The sequence below is a fragment of the Nannospalax galili genome, unplaced genomic scaffold (genome assembly GCF_000622305.1).
Source record: "Nannospalax galili isolate Female #2095 unplaced genomic scaffold, S.galili_v1.0 scaffold62, whole genome shotgun sequence".
Lineage (NCBI taxonomy): Eukaryota > Metazoa > Chordata > Mammalia > Rodentia > Spalacidae > Nannospalax > Nannospalax galili.
In genome coordinates, this window is record NW_008348573.1 from 1,341,654 (window position 1) to 1,359,259 (window position 17,606).

At 38.3% G+C, this 17,606-nt stretch overlaps 1 protein-coding gene across 14 annotated transcripts in view; it reads left to right on the forward strand.

Annotated features, from left to right (window-relative positions):
- Ica1 (islet cell autoantigen 1) overlaps window positions 1-17,606 on the forward strand; it is a 157,953-nt gene that overhangs the window by 30,474 nt on the left and 109,873 nt on the right. For all 14 annotated transcript variants that reach the window (XM_029569585.1, XM_029569583.1, XM_029569573.1 and 11 more), the window contains 3 exons: window positions 1,825-1,987; window positions 6,788-6,860; window positions 13,874-13,997. In XM_029569585.1, the coding sequence (XP_029425445.1) occupies window positions 1,825-1,987; window positions 6,788-6,860; window positions 13,874-13,997 (360 nt within the window). The remainder of the gene's footprint in view (window positions 1-1,824; window positions 1,988-6,787; window positions 6,861-13,873; window positions 13,998-17,606) is intronic.

Genomic DNA, 17,606 nt, shown 5'->3' on the forward strand with positions numbered 1-17,606 from the left:
GTGGATGGACTCACAAACTTGACTTGATAGGCCTTAACATATATGTCAGAATGCCTGAGATCCTGTGAGTGGGCTGTGAATTGGGGTACAGATAAGGGAGAGGCTCTAAATATTATTAAGACATTTTGTGTGAAATGCACAAAAATTCAATAAAAATATACATGGAAGAAAAAAATTAAAAAGATTCAACACAAAGTCCATCTTATTCATTCTACACCTCGTTCTTTGGAATCCAATTCTCCTGAAAAAAACACATCCTTGGGATAGATCCATCCAATCTTTTAATGTGTGCATTATACAGGAATATTATTTTTTCACAAGTGATAAGCACATTTTATCTTATTTTCTCTGATAATGAGACCAAAATAAAACTTAAATAATGAAAAAAGATACAAAGTAAACCTTAGCAGTCTCCCGTAATCTACCTCTCTCACCAAAGAAAGCCATTAGGAAGTTATACGAAAGACTTTCTGACTTTTAGAGAATAAATGAGTGAATTAAAAGGGTTCGATTCCCAGCACCCACATTGCAGCTATGAACCATCCTTAACTCCAGTCCCAGGGGAATCCGAAGCCCTCTTCTGACCTCTGCAGCATTGCACGACAGGGGTGCACTCACATACATGCAGGCAACACACCCGTACACATAAAATAAAAATAATAAATAAAATATTTTTTAAAGTGTAAGCATAATGAACTTTCATATGAAGACTAGAAATATCAAGGTTGAGATATGGGTGTTTCACTACAATAGTATAGAGCAGCTTGTCTAGAGTGATGATGGGTTAGGGTAGAAGGAGGGCTTGTTGGGGACTGTGTGGGCCTTTGCAGCTTAACTGAAGCCAAGAAGGATGTAGACAGGGGTGGGGGGTGCAGAGCACCAGCAGTGAACTTTCTTTCAGTATTTGGAGTCCTCTGATCACTTGTATGGAATGCTACTTCATTCTCAACTTTGCTTCCGATTCCTCTTTCTATACTCTTTGATTTGCTTCTCATCCAGCTCTTTCTGAAGAGCAGCTTCCTATCTATATTTTAAGCGTTTATGTTGAAGAACTGTTTTTAACAACCTGCAATCTGTAACACATTTGAGAATTTTATTTATTTAATTTTGTTGTGGCAAGAACTAGTAATATAAAATCTAAACTCTTAACAAAATTTAAAGAGCACAATTAGTTTGTTAACTGTAGATCCAGTGTTAATACATCTCCAGAATATATTCATCATATGTAATAAAACTTTATGCCTTGATTAGCATTCTCCACATTTGCCTTCCCCAAAGCCAACATCATTCTTCTCCCTGACTCTGTGAGTCTGACTATTTTAGATGCCTCTCCAGCAGATTCTAAGCTATTTTTCAGCCCCTTATCTGCTTTCCTGCTGTCACGTCACTGTGGTATAATCGAAAGTGTGGAGAGATGAGCTAGTGTCTGTCCTTATCTCTGACTCTCTAGGCTGCCCTGAACCAGTCACCTGGCCTCTTGGCCTCATTCCTTCCACTCTCCACCTCCAAAAGGAATGTGTCCAATGTGTGTGTGTGTGTGTGTGTGTGTGTGTGTGTAACAAGAATATACATATTCTTGTCAAGGTTCAGTTTCTTAATTTCTAAAAATGATGCAGAATTTCCTCACTCTTACTTTTTAAATTATGAATTAGAAAGAGTTCATTCATTTTCATGGCGTAACAACTGCATAAGAAAGCATTTACACATTCATTAATAATGTCAATGTAGATTATAAAGTCATGCTTAGATCAATTACTTCATAGCATAGTATCTTAGTTCTTTTGAATTCCTTGAGTAAAATAGCTCTTTAAATGTTTTTTGCAGTTATTCCTGGGACTTACAGGATCGGTATACTCAAGATAAGTCAGTTGTCAATAAGATGCAACAGAAGTATTGGGAAACGAAGCAGGCCTTTATTAAAGCCACAGGGAAGAAGGAAGATGAGCATGTTGTTGCCTCTGATGCAGACCTGGATGCCAAGCTGGAGGTAAGCTCTTCACAGCACTTAGGCCACTATGCTAGAGTCAAGACTTTTGAGCAAACTCACTAGGCCAGTCTTGGTTTGCACATATTAGACAGCAGGGAACACCCAGGATCAGAAAAATTCAATGCTAGCATGTTTTTTTTTTTTTTTTCAATTTGCAAATTCTCAGGCCAGGTATAGTGGTACATGACTTTAATCTCAGCATCTCTGTGAGTTCAAGGCCAGCCTGGTCTACATAGCAAGTTCCAGGGTTACTGGGGCTATAGTTAGACCCTTTCTCAAAAAGACAGAAAAATAACAACAACAACAAAAAAACCCAAATCTAAAAATTCTCATATAATCTCTAATAGGCCTCTGTTAATTAGGTTTTCAAACACTACGTTAGAATGCATGCTGGGTGGTAAATTTCCAGTAAATTTTTGTTAAAAATATTCCACACAATCTAAGATTTGCTTCTAGTAGTATCTGAGGAATCAGAATTGGACACTAGAACCAGACAAATGTCTAAAATTAAAAACAAACAAAATGACTGTCCAATAGACTCTAGTGAGGTTGGCAATGAACCTTAGAAAATTCCAGAATGAATTAACTAAGAAAATATTTAGTTAAACTATACAGCAACTTGAATTCTTATCCATCTGGGCTACAGTATTAGTATAATGAATGGAAAACCTAACTCACTGTCTTGCTGGACATTTATGCCCATGTTTATAGCTCTTCTGTGGGTGACAGGGCACTGAGAAAATTAATATATTCCGTGGCCTGATAAAAATTCAATGGGATCTCTTAAGTTGAATATAGCATCTCAGTTAATGAGCTGAATAATAATGAGACCAAAATAAAAAGCTCAGGATTTCAAAACCTTTTCTAGAAGGGTGGTTGAGATGTAGGAAAGTGCTAAAAGGAAGTAATAGTAGTTAACTACTCAGGAAGGTCTGTCATGTAGGAGAGGGTAAGACTCATTCTACTCATCTGAGAGTAGATCCAGCCCCAGGCAGAACTTTCTAAGGTTTAGGTCCCTAAGGAGAGGCTGGTATTGAGATGGGAGATGCCTCTCTGCAGTGGAATTTAAGCTACTGTTGCCCTGTAACAAGAATGCTTACTTGTTAACTAAAGTGATGAGTGCCACTGAGTGCTTATTGTGTCCTGGCAACCAGGGAGTGCTTTCTGAAATCTCCTTCACAGTGAGTTCATACTGTCCTTACCACCCTCCAGCCTTTACAGTTTTTTCTCAGCTCCCTGTCTGGTTGTACCAGCAAGTTCGTGCTCATAAAGTATTTCCTGTGGTCTGCCTGGATACTTTTTCCCTAGATCTCTCCTTGACTGGTGAATTATCATAGTTCTCACAGCCTAAAAGTGACCTTGAGAAGCCTTACCTCACATGCTGTTTCAAGTTCCTACATATCCACACCCACTCCTCATCACAGAACCACTGTTCATTAATATATGGCATTACTTTGTTTTGCTCAGAGTACTTATCTCATGGAATAATCTCAGGTATTGGTTTATTTGCCTGTCCACTCTACTGAGAGGTCAAATTCCATGTTAGGCTTAATTATATCGTGCCCTCAGCCACTCACACACCACACATTCAACAGACGTTAAACCGAATGACTACGTAAATATTCATTCTTTATTAGTGCCCTTTCCTTCTGTTACTGGAAATTGTGAAATAGAAGCTGATCAGGATGTTCTTTCAGAAGAGATTTCACAGGGAATATCTCCTCTGATATTTGTATCATAAACATAGTCTAATTGTTGTAAGTTGATGTTTTTCATATCTCATAGCTTTTTTGCTTCTTAACAATCTAGTAAATATAAGCAGTATTCAAAAGTCATTTAAGCTTGGCATAGTGGTACGGCCCTGTAATCCCAGCTCTCGGGAGGCTGTAGTAGAAAGATGGCCAGCCTGGCCTACATAGCAAGACCAGGTCTCAAGGAAAAAGTCACTTGTTAATTACTACTACCTTAAACATTGTGTTTATGTGTAGGATCTTGTAGCAGCATTTTTCCTAAACTATGTTTTCATTCAAATAACTGCTTTCCTAGCCATATGCATCCAAAGTATTTAACCTGTGACTTGGTGTTTAGCCCATCAGAGGGGTTTCTGTGGCAGAAATGTTAATATAGTTATGGATGTTTATAGAGAATGGATTCTATCAATAAAGCTTGAGAATGATATGCAAGCCACTATGACATGTTGTTACACTGAGCTACCTGCAGAAGGCTAGTTTCTTCTGCTCTCTGGAAAACATTTATATGTATCAAGCTTTAATAACGGATTCAGGGCAGAGGAAATGACTTACTGGGTAAAATGTTTAATACACAAGCAGGAGGACCTGAGTTTGGATCCCAGCACCCAAGTAAAAGCCAGACATGGTAGTCTAGGTCTATAACCCCAGCACTGGGGGTGGAGAATGTGGATCCTGGGAGCTTGTTGGCCAGCCAGACAGTGAGAGATCTTGACTCAAAAGTAAGTTAGTAGACATGATGACTCAGTGGGTAAAAGTGCTTGTTATATAAGCCTGACAATCTGAGTTACAGAACCCATGGTAAAGGAGAAACTAACTCCCAAAATCTGTCTTCTGGCCTCACTACATATGCTGTTATATGCACACCCACATTCACACATAAATCATACATAATAATAAGTAAATTTTTTTAAAACTTTTATGTGTATGAGTGTTTTGCTTGCATGTAAGTGCAGCACATGTATGCAATGCCCATGCAGGCCAGAAGAGGGCATTGGAACTGGAATTAGGGATGGTTCTTAGCTGCCATGTGAGTACTGAGACCCAAACCTGGGTCTTCTGAAAGCACAGCCAGTGCTCTTAATCACTGAGCCATCTCTCCAGACCTGATTAAATAAACATTTAAAAAAAAAATAAGATGGTGCAAGAAAGAGGAAGGCATACAACACTGACCTCTGGCCTCCTCACACACATGCATATACTATGTACACAAACAAACAAGCAATAAAATAGTTATTTTACTGGGAAGTTGATATGTAAATGTTGTGCTCCATTTTAGTTTTTAAAAGGTTGCCAAAGGAGAGTGGAGTGTCTATGTAGTGTCTTATGTAGCTTTGGGTATGATTACATGAGTGAATGCAATCGTCAAACTCATAGAACTAAACACTTCAAAGCTGGTCATTCTTCATTTTTTTAAAAGTGAACAGTAATAGTGGACCAGATTCTTGCTCCTATATTTGAAATTAGAATCAGAACCTCTTTGCTCTGACTCTGGTGGTTTTATGACTTAGAATACTGATATCAAGCATTTTCCAATGGTTTTTTAGTTTTAGTTTTGTTTTATGGGGGATTTTTTTTTCTAAATAGGTTGATGATGCAATTTCATAAATAAGTAAATTTGTTGCTTCATAAACAAGCTTTATTATATTAAATATTCCTAAGAATAGGATTTAATCATTTTAAGTGCATATGCATGTGTCCACTTTTATTAGATAATTTGGTCATATGTATAATGAAGCAGATCATCTGTTTGCACTCAAATTTTGAAGTGCTTTATGGTACCAAGACATATTTTCATGTTAGCATGGCCAGTAAACTAGGGAAAGAAGAAGAGGAAAAATTTTGCTTTGTCTCGTTCTTTGGCTCCACAGAGGCAAAATGTTTGTCAGCTTTTGTAATGGACATTAGCCTTGGTCTCTGAGCCCACAGACAGAGGGTTGAAAAAGTATGAAGTCTGTCATGTTAGCCATCTTTCTGCCACTATGACATTCCTGAGATAAATGAAGTTAAAGGAGGAACAGGTTTTGGGTAGTGGTGGTTTTTCCTTTGTTTTGTTTTTCCTCATCGTTTCGTAGCCCCCTTGCTTTTCCTCATACAACAAGGCAGCATATCATGATAGAAGTGCTTGGTGGAAGAAACCTGCTCAAGCAGAAGACAGGGCTGGGGTCCTAATATCCACTTCAAGGGCCTGTCCTCCAAGACATGGCTTCATTCCACTAGGTTCCATTCCCAAAGGCCTACCACTTCCCACAGAAGACAACCAAGCCTTTAGTATAGGGGCTTTAGGGAGACATTTAATCTCTAAATCAAAACTTCTCTTCATTTCTTCTTTCGCTTTCTCAGTTTCTCAAAGAAAGACCAAGACTGATGAGTTCAAACTGGTTAACACTTTTCAGTGTGGTCCTACTTGCCTTTGCCCTCCTTTTCTCCATCATGGCTGTAGCATGGCAGTAGGCTGGCTCCCTGGATAGTTTATGACATCATTGGGAACTTTGGTAATAAGATTTGTTCCTACCTAGATTCTATTTTAACAGATGTCTTCTAAATAGATAGAACATTCTGCTGATTGATTTTGTTTGCTTTATCTAGTTGCTTAAGCCTGCCATAAAATACATTAGGATCATAAAATAAGGTAATGTCATCTTTTAAATATGATGTTTAGCTGGCAGATCCCCCATTAAAAAAAAACACTAAGTGTTAAGGATAATAAATTAAGTTATGAATGAATACTGGGTCTCTGGTGTACCAGGTTCTCTAATTGGGCCATTCCCTTATGTTTTGTTATCTATTATTTCAATGGTTTGGAGGAAATAACTGTTCTGTAGATCTTAATTTTGATCATGGAGATGATGAATTTCAATAAGTACAGAATCCTAGGGGAATGTTTAAATCCATGGATCATTCTCTGTACAGTACATCACATGTAACACCAAACTTACTTAGACACGTGATCTTGTTTTTAGGGGGAAAATCAAGTATTGTGGTTTTGTCCAGTATATTTTTAATGTCACTGATATAAATTTCACAGCATTTTATTTATATTTTATTGCAGCTATTTCACTCAATTCAGAGAACCTGTTTGGACTTATCTAAAGCAATTGTACTCTATCAAAAGAGAATATGTTGTAAGTATGTTATAAATATGATAATTGATCAAATTATAAGAAAGCACAGAATATTCTGCCTTAGCATTTCATTTACTATGTTTATGGAACTATTTGGGGGTGTGTCTTTGCTCTTTAAGATGTGAGGAAGGTCTATGGTAGTTTTACCAATAATTTGCTTGAACTGTTTACTATTCAAAGCAATTGTCAGAGCAGGAGAATTTTTACTGGATCTTTCCCAATTTTAAAACATTTTTGAGTTTTATATTAAACTTTTATGATTTGCGGTTATTTTTATTTGATTGCCCTGGTTCTCTGATGTCTAATCTTGTGTGAAATGGCCAAATGGTGAGAAAAGGCTCATATAGCTCATTCATTGAATGGGCTTTGTTGACAGTATTTCCACGTGAATGTTTCTCAAGTTAGACATTGACTACTGGGGAACAAGATTTCTAGATAGTCATCCTGCTTTAAAAGTATCACCAACAGAGTTATCCCTGAAATAATAAATATCATATTATATGTTTCTATATATTTTAAACTTCTCTTTGTAGGTCCATTTCAATAGTTTAATTTCTATTTTTCCAAGTCTAAAATATGGAAATTCTATTTCTGACTACTATTAAACCCCTTTCTAACAATCACACAGGTTAACAATTGGTCAGTTCTTAACATTAGCAATAGTTTACCAAGACAATTATTTTGAGAATGTTCAAAATCTCAGGAGAATTTTAAAGGTCACCTAAGCTAATATTGACTGAGTATGCTGAGTTTTCTCCAGGGCCCAAACATCAGGGTTGTGAGCTATGAGGTAATCAAGACACAGGATGCACATCCTACTTTCCCACCCTTCCCTCATCTCATATCTAGACAGTCTCAAATGCTGGTTTGATTGGCCTTCTAGATGACATATAGTTTCTCTCTCCTTCCTCCATCTTCTCTGCCACTCCCCTAGTCCAGGCTTCACCATCACCTGCCCACTTGGTTTGCCAGACCAGTTTCTTAACTCATCCCCTTAATTCCACTTCTGCCTCCTCCAATCCATTGGCTACACTGCCATCAGAGGAGCTTTGAGCCCTGATCATGTCATTCCTTTGTTTAAACCTGTGTTTGGGGAATTTGTGATCAAATTCCACCATTCCCCTGGTACTCAAGAAATGAATCATTTTCTCCTTTGTGGTAGAAAACAAAAAGTATTTATAAAACTGTGTCTGTTATTTTTTAAGTGAGTCCTATGAAGTTCAATATGCTACATTTTCATTAAATTTTGATTTAGTAATAAGGGGAAAAGATGGACGCTTACAGATTTCTGTAAACTATGATTCTTTGATCATAGATGATGCTTACCATCTACTTCAATGTTTCTAAGAGAAAGCAGAGAAATACTTTGCTCTGAGCTATCTCAGATTAGTTAGTAGAGCTATGAAGACACTATTAAGGTTCAGTATTCTATTATAATGTGTGGTATATTTATAAATACCCCAAATGTCCCAAACTGGAAGTCTTCTGGTTGGGCCAGTGGAGGCTGTCTGTTGGTTTATGAGTAAGTGCATCCACTAAGCTCTTGTGAGTCATGCCATCAGAGTTGGGATGGGAGGGACAAGTTCTGTAACTGCTTAGACTGAACTGGATCCCAACTTTGATGGAGGACTAAAAATAGAGTAGTTAATGTGAGGGTTTTGTTATGCAGCTGTCACAGAAAAGAAATGGGGAAAATCTCTTTGAACTGATGCAGGCTGATTTTCAAGGTAACATTTTAAACAAAGAAGCCAAGTACAATACATATTTATAGTATGCTGCCCTTCATGCAAGAAACAGAAGATTAATAAAATATAAAATTCAGGAAAGAAAGATAATCCATCAGTGAAAGAAATCAGATAGTAATGAACCAGAGATGGGGATTGTGAGAAACTGTTAGAAGGAGAGAGGGAGAACAGGGAGGTAGGGGGAGGAAGATCTGTACCTCACCAAGATGTCTTCAGTAACTCTGACTCTTAAAACCACAGTGACATTTTACATATTCAGAAAGTCCCTAAACCACGAAAAGAGAGCATATAAAATGGAATACAGACAGTAACAAATGAACTAAATTTCATTGCAAATGGATCACATCTCTGCACTGGCTGAATGGAAAAGAACTACAGCAATTTAGAAAATAGTACTTTAGAGAGGACACCAAGGTTGAACACAAAAACAAATATATACAAAAATGGTATATTTATTACTTAGGAAAGGAAATGGGCAGGCAATTCTAAAATTGCTTTATGCATATAATGAGGTTAGACAAATAAATGCAGGTGAGAGCCTGCATTTTCTCTGTCTATGGTAGAAAGAGACTACAGGTCAAGGGAGGCTAGAATAAACACTACCACACTGATACACTGCAAACACAGGGGTCATATGAAGTCATTGTTCATATGTGTTCAGATACTGATGCACAGATGAACACGGGGAGGGTAGTGCATTTGTAGCCTTCCTACTGCTGTTAGCTGAGAGCATCTAGAAGAACTAACAGCCTATAGCACTGAACACACCTAGCATCCAGATTTTGTTTCCTGAGGACCCTTTTCCACATCTTTGTGGAAGTGACTGATTTCAAGCCTGCTGTAGGGAAAGTTCAAGACGAGCCTGGAATGACTTGCAATGCCAGAACATAAGAAGGTACTTGAGAAAGGATGGAGCTTTGAAGGACACAGCAGCCATCCTGTGGTCAAATCTGATACAATTTAAGCAACAAAATCAGTACCATAAACTGTAGAAAAGAAATGAAGTCTATGTGAAGATAGATGACAAGGGGATGGCTGGATGAGTGAGAAAAGACACTTCTTCCTTGTAAAATAATTCTACTTGATAAATATAGAAAGAATGAGTGAGCCACAAAATCACCATGAGTCAAACACCACAGTGAAAATGGTAGAGGTAGATTCATGGAGGAAGTGGGATGAGTAGACACTGAATGTTCAGGAAATCTCATGCATTCCTCCCTCAAGATATTTAGTAATAATAAAAGGAAAAACTTGTAGCTTTATCATAGAGAGGCCCAGAAGGTACCACCTTAACCAGATGATAGAGGTTACCATCTCCAGTGACAAGAGATATTGATGTCATGTAGCCCGTTAAGAAGGGCACTTCAGCTTTGTGGCCTACAGCTATAATACATGTCTAACCTGGAGAAGTCAGACAAACTCACACTGAGGGAAATTTGGATTCCTGGTCAAAATATCTGACCAGTACTCTTGGAAGATGTCAAAATCTTAAAAGACAAGAAAGTCTGAAGAATTGCCAGAGGTTAAAGGAGATGAACGAGACTCTGTGGGGCTAGGTTCTAGAACAGAAAAAGAATAATTTTGGAAAAAAAGGTAAAATCCAAATAAAGTCTACAGTTTAGCTGATAGTACTGGATCTATGTTAATTTTTTTTTACTTTTGATCATTGTACCATAATAATATAAAATAAAGAGGTGGCATGCACCTTTAATCCCAGCCCTCGAGAGACAGACGCAGGTGGATATCTGTGAGATCCAGGCCAGCCTGGTCCACATAGTGACTTCCCTTCCAAGAAGGCTGGGAGACCCTGTCAAAAAAAATGTACAAAAGTTCAATAAAAAATATTTTTTAAAAACCGCAAAAAATAAAGAGGAAGGAGAGGCTTAGGGGAAGCTATCTCACAACTCTGTATACGTTTTATAATTTTTAAAGTCTAATGTTATTTCAAAATAGAGGTAATGAATTTGTAGGCTGGATCATATTGCTGCCTGCTTTAAAAAACTCAGAATTCAAACTCATCACCACCTATAAACAGGACACAGTCTAGTCCTAGTTCATCCTTGGGGACCCCTTTTCTTTTCTTTTTTTTTTTTTTTTTTTTTTTTTTTTTTTTTTTTTGCTTTCCTAGCTGTGAAGGCCTTTTTCACTCAGTTTCCTCCATGTGGAACGTCCCTGCCCTAATAGTATTGAGTAGCTCCATTTGTTACTAAGGACTCAGCTGCTCCAAGAGCCTTCCCTGACTACCTGGTCTGAAGCAGGCACTGTCTTACCCCTCATCTCTTGCTTTATCTAGAGTTTTTCTTTTTGTTTTTTGTGTTTGTGGTTATTGTGCTTCATTTTCTATTACCTGCCACTTGAATATAAACTCTGTACGGTAGGGAATGCCTGTGTCTCCTTCATCACATATTGGATTAGCCATAAATCTAGACTTAGAGTTAATGTTGTCATGCTAATTGATTTGCTAGGTCTTGGGCTGCCTTTTTTTTTAAAGGATACATCTGAAAATATAATCAGTAATTAAATGTGAATAGGTTTTAATTTAAAGTTTTAAGTTCCAATTAATTGAAATTTTTGATCAAGTGGAAACTTTTGAATTATCTAATATATGTGTTGCACCTAAAGTTTAGACTTCTGCAAATTAATTTAATATTTTAAATTTTAATTTTTATGTATTTATTTTCATTTTATGTGTATGAGTGTTTCACTTGCATATAAGTGTACCACATGCATGCAGTGCCTGTGGAGGCCAGAAGAGGGCATCGGATTCCTTGGAACTGGAGTTATGGCAGTTAGCTACCATGTGGGTGCTGGGAACTGAACCCAGGTTCTCTGCAAGAGCAGCCAATGCTCCTAACTGCTGAGCTATCTCTCCAGTCCCATATCTGAATTTTTAAAATTAAGGAATGATCATCTCTTCTCTGAGAAATCTGACGTTGACTCTGACGCAGCTCAAATGTTCTTAGAAGCATTGCCAGTTAATCAGAAGCAGCACATAAAACCAAGCCTGTTTGCCACAAGTTTGATCCTCAAGTGTGTGAAATGACAAAAAATTATTCCTGAATGCTTTAACCTACTTAGGTTATTTAGGACAGAGCACATTTTATCAGGTACCCTGAATTACTTCTTTGGGCCTTAAGCTAAATGTGTTCATTTGTATGTGACTTGAGGCTTTGAAGATATAAAAAGGGTACAGAAGCCTCATGCTATTGGGAACAAAAATGGAAAATTGCTCTCCATATGGAAAGGTTGGTAGAATTAAATTAATTACATATTAGTCAGTGAAGAGAAGAAATAGAAGGGAAAAGAATGGAGGAAAAAATCAAATAGAAATGTTTTTAACTACATAAAATCATGGTATGTATATCAAACAAACAGTTAAAATGGAAAGCACTATATAAGGATAACAAAGCAAAAGTCATAGTTCAGTTTCACGAGCATTTAATTAGTGCCATGAATAAAAGCTTGTGGCTTGGTCTAAGAAATGTAGTTTGGATGTAGGCCCTGTCCGGGAAGGCAGAGTCTCATGGTAAAGGCAGACACGGGTCCATTCATACAGACTCTGACATGGGTCCTACCATGGCAAATGCTCAAGCATGCCTCACTATAATCTTAAGGACAGGAACCTAGTAGCAGTTCAAAGGTGGTTACAGAGACACAGGATGCATAAATGTATCTGTGCAGTTAGGGCTGGTGGTGCACACCTGTAACCCCATCACTCAGGAGGCAGAGGCAGAAGGGTCTAGGAGGATTGGAAGATCAAGGTCATCGTGAACTACATAGCAAGACCATGTATCAAAATACCAAGACTGAGGCTGAAAAGATGACTCCATAAGCAAGAAGATCTTAGTTAGGATCTCAGCACTCACTTAAAGATCAGGGTATGGCCCAGGTGTGACCCTGGGGTGGACTGAGGATGGAGACAGGGGGATCTTTGGGGCTTTCGAGGTTCGAGCCTAGCTCTGGGTTCAGTGAGAGACCCTGTATCAAGGGAATGAGATGCAGAATGATAGAGCAGGACACCTGACTTCCTCCTCTGACCTCAGTGTGAGCACAAATGCCGAATGCACAAATTGCACGCACAGACACACACACACATACACGCACGCACGCACGCACACACGCACACACACACACACACACACACACACACACACACACACAACTACCAAAGATGTAACGAGTGCTTGTCTTGCATGCACAGGTCCTGTGTTCAAGTTCCCCAGTCCTACAAAGTAAATAATTGTATCAGTAATCAATATAGAAATGTGAATAGATTGTTGTTCAAAGTATACTGACAGTAAATGCTGATTTAGAGAGAATATGTGTAAGCCCTGTGGCTTTGGCTCCACTGTTTGTGTATGTGGGGGGGGGTCTCCTTCCTTCTATTTCATGGATGCTTTGAATTCTATTAAATCAGTCTCCAGAATAAAGAGACTGACTCAGCATTACAAATAATGATGCTAATCACTCGTGCCTATTTTGCCCTTCTTTGGGCTGAACTTCCAACAGTCCAAGAACTATATCAAAAGAATAATCCATCTCTACAACTTTTTATATTTGCTACCAAATTAGTCTTCAGAAAGCATGTGCCAAATCATTTTCTTACTAAATTGTCCCATCTGTACCTGCCATTAAAAATATAACCAAGTGAAATAAAAATAAAGAAATAAAGCCAAGTTTGGGCATAACAATTCAGATTTGGTTCTGGCTCAATATTTTTAAAAAATTTACAAATGGTCAACCTGATGTCACCTTCAGGCCCTACCCCCACCTCCAACCTAACCCTGCTTCACAGTTGAGGGATGTGAGTGACTTTACCATGGAGCAGAATGTCACTCAGACAGCAGAGATCAAAAAGTCAGCAGGAGAGAACAACAGGAGCAGCTAGCACAGCATTCTATGCAGCCACAAAAGGTTCCCACCCGCAACCTTCACAAACCCAACTCCTTCGTTTCTACTTGAAGCGGCACATTATGGGCTCACTTTTCAGTACAGAGGTCATTTTCTGGTTCTGATTACAGGGCACCAAACTCACTGACAGATGTATTCAAGTGAATTTGATCTCTTTTATTGTAAATGGAAGAACAGCATGGAAGTTAAATGGCTGGGTGGGGGAGGTGGAGAGACTTACCTTGCAGCCTGCCACTTGGATTTAATTTCCTCTCATCTTTGCCTCTGAAGAGAAAGGACCTTGTGATTTGTCTCTCTTTTTCTTTTTATCATAAAAATGCTCATTGTTCATAGCTACTTTCCCCTTTTCTTCATCAGTCTTGTCTCAAGAAGAAAATGAACTGGGAAAATTTCTCCGATCCCAAGGCTTCCAAGATAAAACTCGAGCTGGAAAAATGATGCAAGCCACAGGAAAGGCCCTCTGCTTTTCCTCCCAGCAAAGGTGTGTGGCCTTCACTGGGGCTCTGCTTTGGGGGATCCAAAGAGAATCTGGGGCCTACCTCATCATAAGAGTAAACTTCAGTCTTGAGAATCCTTCAGCCTAAGCTGAAGGAGCTATTCTGTACTTAACTGTTAGCTGACTTTCATTTAATTCTGACTTAGATAACTTGTAGGATTTTGTTTAACTGTCTACTTTTTGTCTTCTGCTCTGTGGGAAGCATTATATATGCCAATCATTGTGAGTGCTTATATTTGACCTTCAAGTTGCTCATTGCAATCAGTCTGATCCCCTTCAGCAGTTGATTAAAGCAAGAGTCTAATGAGACCATCGTGAAGAGTTCCCCCTCTGTTCTCTATGGGACAATTAATGCCAGAGATGTGACGATCAGGATACCCTGGACCACACTGCCCAGGCCCACAGCCAGAGGATGCAACAGCATCACCTGGGTGCCTGTTAGAAATGCAATCTAAGCCCTGCCCCGACACCAGTTAACTCCAGATCTGCATTTCAATGTGATTTTGATGTATATGCAAGTTTGGTGGGCCTGGGTTCAGAGAAAATTGAAATTGTGACAGATCTGTGGCATTTTAAAATACAGCCAGGACTAATGTTTATATTCTGTGTTAAATAATCAGGAGCCCTTGCACACAACTATTCTTTGTGCCTGAGAAAAGAGACGCTCTTTCTCTCCCTCCTTTCCCATTAAATAACAAGCCCAAGAAAATGTCTCTTACTAGTATTACACAGAATTACACCTAAAGAAAGCATTGTAGGTAGTTTCCAAGAATATTTAGGATTTAAGAAATTTCGTTACTCAAATTGTTCTTTTTTTTTCCTCTCTATTTACACTAACTGCTTTCCTCTCCATGGGCCAAGGGCAGGCCATTGCATTAACAAGTTACATAGGTGTTCCTATGAAAACACAAGAAAGATGGAGCTAGAAAAAGAGGTCAGGTATATTAGCTTTTTCACTCTTGTTCCATTGGTTCTTTCTATTGACATTTGGACCTTGACTTTATAGGCAGTGAGAACTGTCAGAATTGAATGCTGTCATTTCCAATAGTTCTCCACCTCAGTTTTCAAAAAAATAGTATTTGTTTACAATCTTGAATTGTACCTTTCGTACTTAAAGCATAGACAAACCAAAAGGAAAAAAATTTAAAAACAGATAATTTTTATTAAAAAGAATGACATCCTTTTAACCCCTTGATAGATCATTCTTTTGTGTATATGGCCTTTTCTAACCTTACAAAGGTAATTGATTTCTGGGAAATTTTCAATAAAGTAAATGCTCACATGCTAAACATGTAATTCTCACTAATTTTGGTGAGAAATTATACCAGAATTAATAACCCATTTATGGGGGGAAAAAAAGCACCAAAACCCAGGTCACTTCGAGGCTTACAGTTATGAATTGTACTGTTAATTATTTCATAATATGACTATCCAGTTGCACTCTGAATGATTATGCACCAAGATGACCTCACAATGCACAAACATAGCATGTCATCTGATCTTTGGTCACAAACAAACGAAACCAGCAAAAGAAATCAACAGAACAAGGCAAATGACACTTCAAAGCAGCTACTCTAGATTAGCAACTGCATCTACCCTCAATTTAATGAGGTGCAGCCGGCTCTTCAGTTTGGAAGGTGACCTCCTGCACTGGGGCTCTGCTTCCACAGCTGCTCACCAGCCACAGGAAAGCCTAGCTAGTCCTTGTAAATATGAAGAAAACAGGAAAATTGTGTGAAATTCTTCTGAACTTCACTTCTTAGTTGATTGGACATGATTTAGGGTATGTCAGGATTTTTTTTTTTAAGATTTATTTTCTTTTTAATCATGTGTATATGTCTGTATCTGGGTGGCGTACATGCAACTGAGTGCAGATGCCTGAGGAGACCAAAAGAGGGCTTCAGATTCCCTAGAGTCACCAGACATGGGTGCTAGGAACTGAATTCAGGTCCCTCTTAACTACTAAGCCATCTCTCCAGCCCCTCAGAATATGTTTTTAACATAAGTAGCATCATACCAGATAGTTTTTGTATGTATTTTGTGACAATAATTTAGCAAAATCATTTTTATTAAATAATACCAACTTAAAAAAATTTCAATGTATACATCTTTAAAAAAAAAAAAGCCAAACAAACTCTGTAGTATTCCATTACCTGGGCATGCTCTGGCACATTCAACCTGAGCCCCTTTGTTTCTTTCTTTTCTTTTTAAAGATTTTGTTTTTATTTTTAATTATGGGTGTTTATGTGTGTTTTGAGTGTAGGTTTATGTGTGAGTTCAATGCATTTGAAGGGCAGAAGATCCCCTGGAACAGTAGTTAAAGGCTGTTGTAAGTCACTGGTCCTGGGAACCAACTCCAGTCCTCCACAAAAGCAGCACGTGCTCTTAACCATTGAGCCATCTCTCTAGTCCCTCTCTTTTATTTCACCTTTCCCTACTAAAGGATAAATATCTTGGAGTATCCTTAAGTAATTACTAATTATTCCATTGAACATATTTTCATGAACAAACATGTGGACCAGTCTTGTACTGGAGGCTAACAGTCTCAGTATGATTTTTCCTTGGTCTAGATTAACTTTTCTCATACTCCAGTGAATGGATTTTCACTTCTTTCACATTTATATGACTCAAGTTACAGCAGGGAAATAGGGGTTTTAATATGCCTTTTTCTTTCCCATCATCATGTTATTGCAGCTTGAAAGATTTCTGTCCAATTTTCAGCATTCCAAGAGATTCATAACTGTTTATTCACAAGGTTGTTTTCAACCAATGTAGGGAAATAGACAGAAATCTAAGGGGAGAGAAAAAGGAGTCGGAAAGTGAGCAGCACCCTCAGGGAGCCATCTGAGGACTGTTTATCTCTTTAAATAGAAGTCTTCATTATACAAACCTTCACACCAGTGACTTATTTGATAGTCATTACTTCAGCTACTCATTCTGTTGGATGAAAGGCAAGTATTCAATTTAAACCAACAGTATAAATCATAAACGTACTTTATGGCACAGTGACATGACATTTAGATGATGTCCAACACTGGGTAATACAGTGCAGGTGAGCTGTTTTATAGACATGATCAATGTTCAAAACAATGCATTACAGACAAGAGGAAAAATAGGGAGGATGGCAAAACATATTTTTCAACATTAATAACTTTAGAGTGCTACACACGTGTAAGGCATTGCAGACCCTGATGGGCCTGTCAGAAGCTAACTTTGGTTCACCAGCACCAATATTCTCTTCATAACTTTGTATACAAATGGAATCTTAAATACTCATCTTGTGTTTAATTTATGCACCTATGCCCTGAAACTTCATAATCCCAGCACTTGGGAGGCAGATGTGCAGAGGCAGGCAGATCTCGAAGATCGAGGCCAGCCTGGTCTACATAGTGAGTTCCAGGCCAGCTGGGGCTACAGGGAGAAAAAAAAAAAAAGAAAAAAAGGAAGGAAGGAAGGAGGGAGGGAGGGATGAAGGGAGGAAGGGAGGAAGGAGGAAGAAAGGAAGGGGAAAGAAGAAAGAGTAGTTCTTCTGACATCACTTATTTAGGCTATAAATATGGAAGAATGGAAGACGCAGTATATATATATATATAT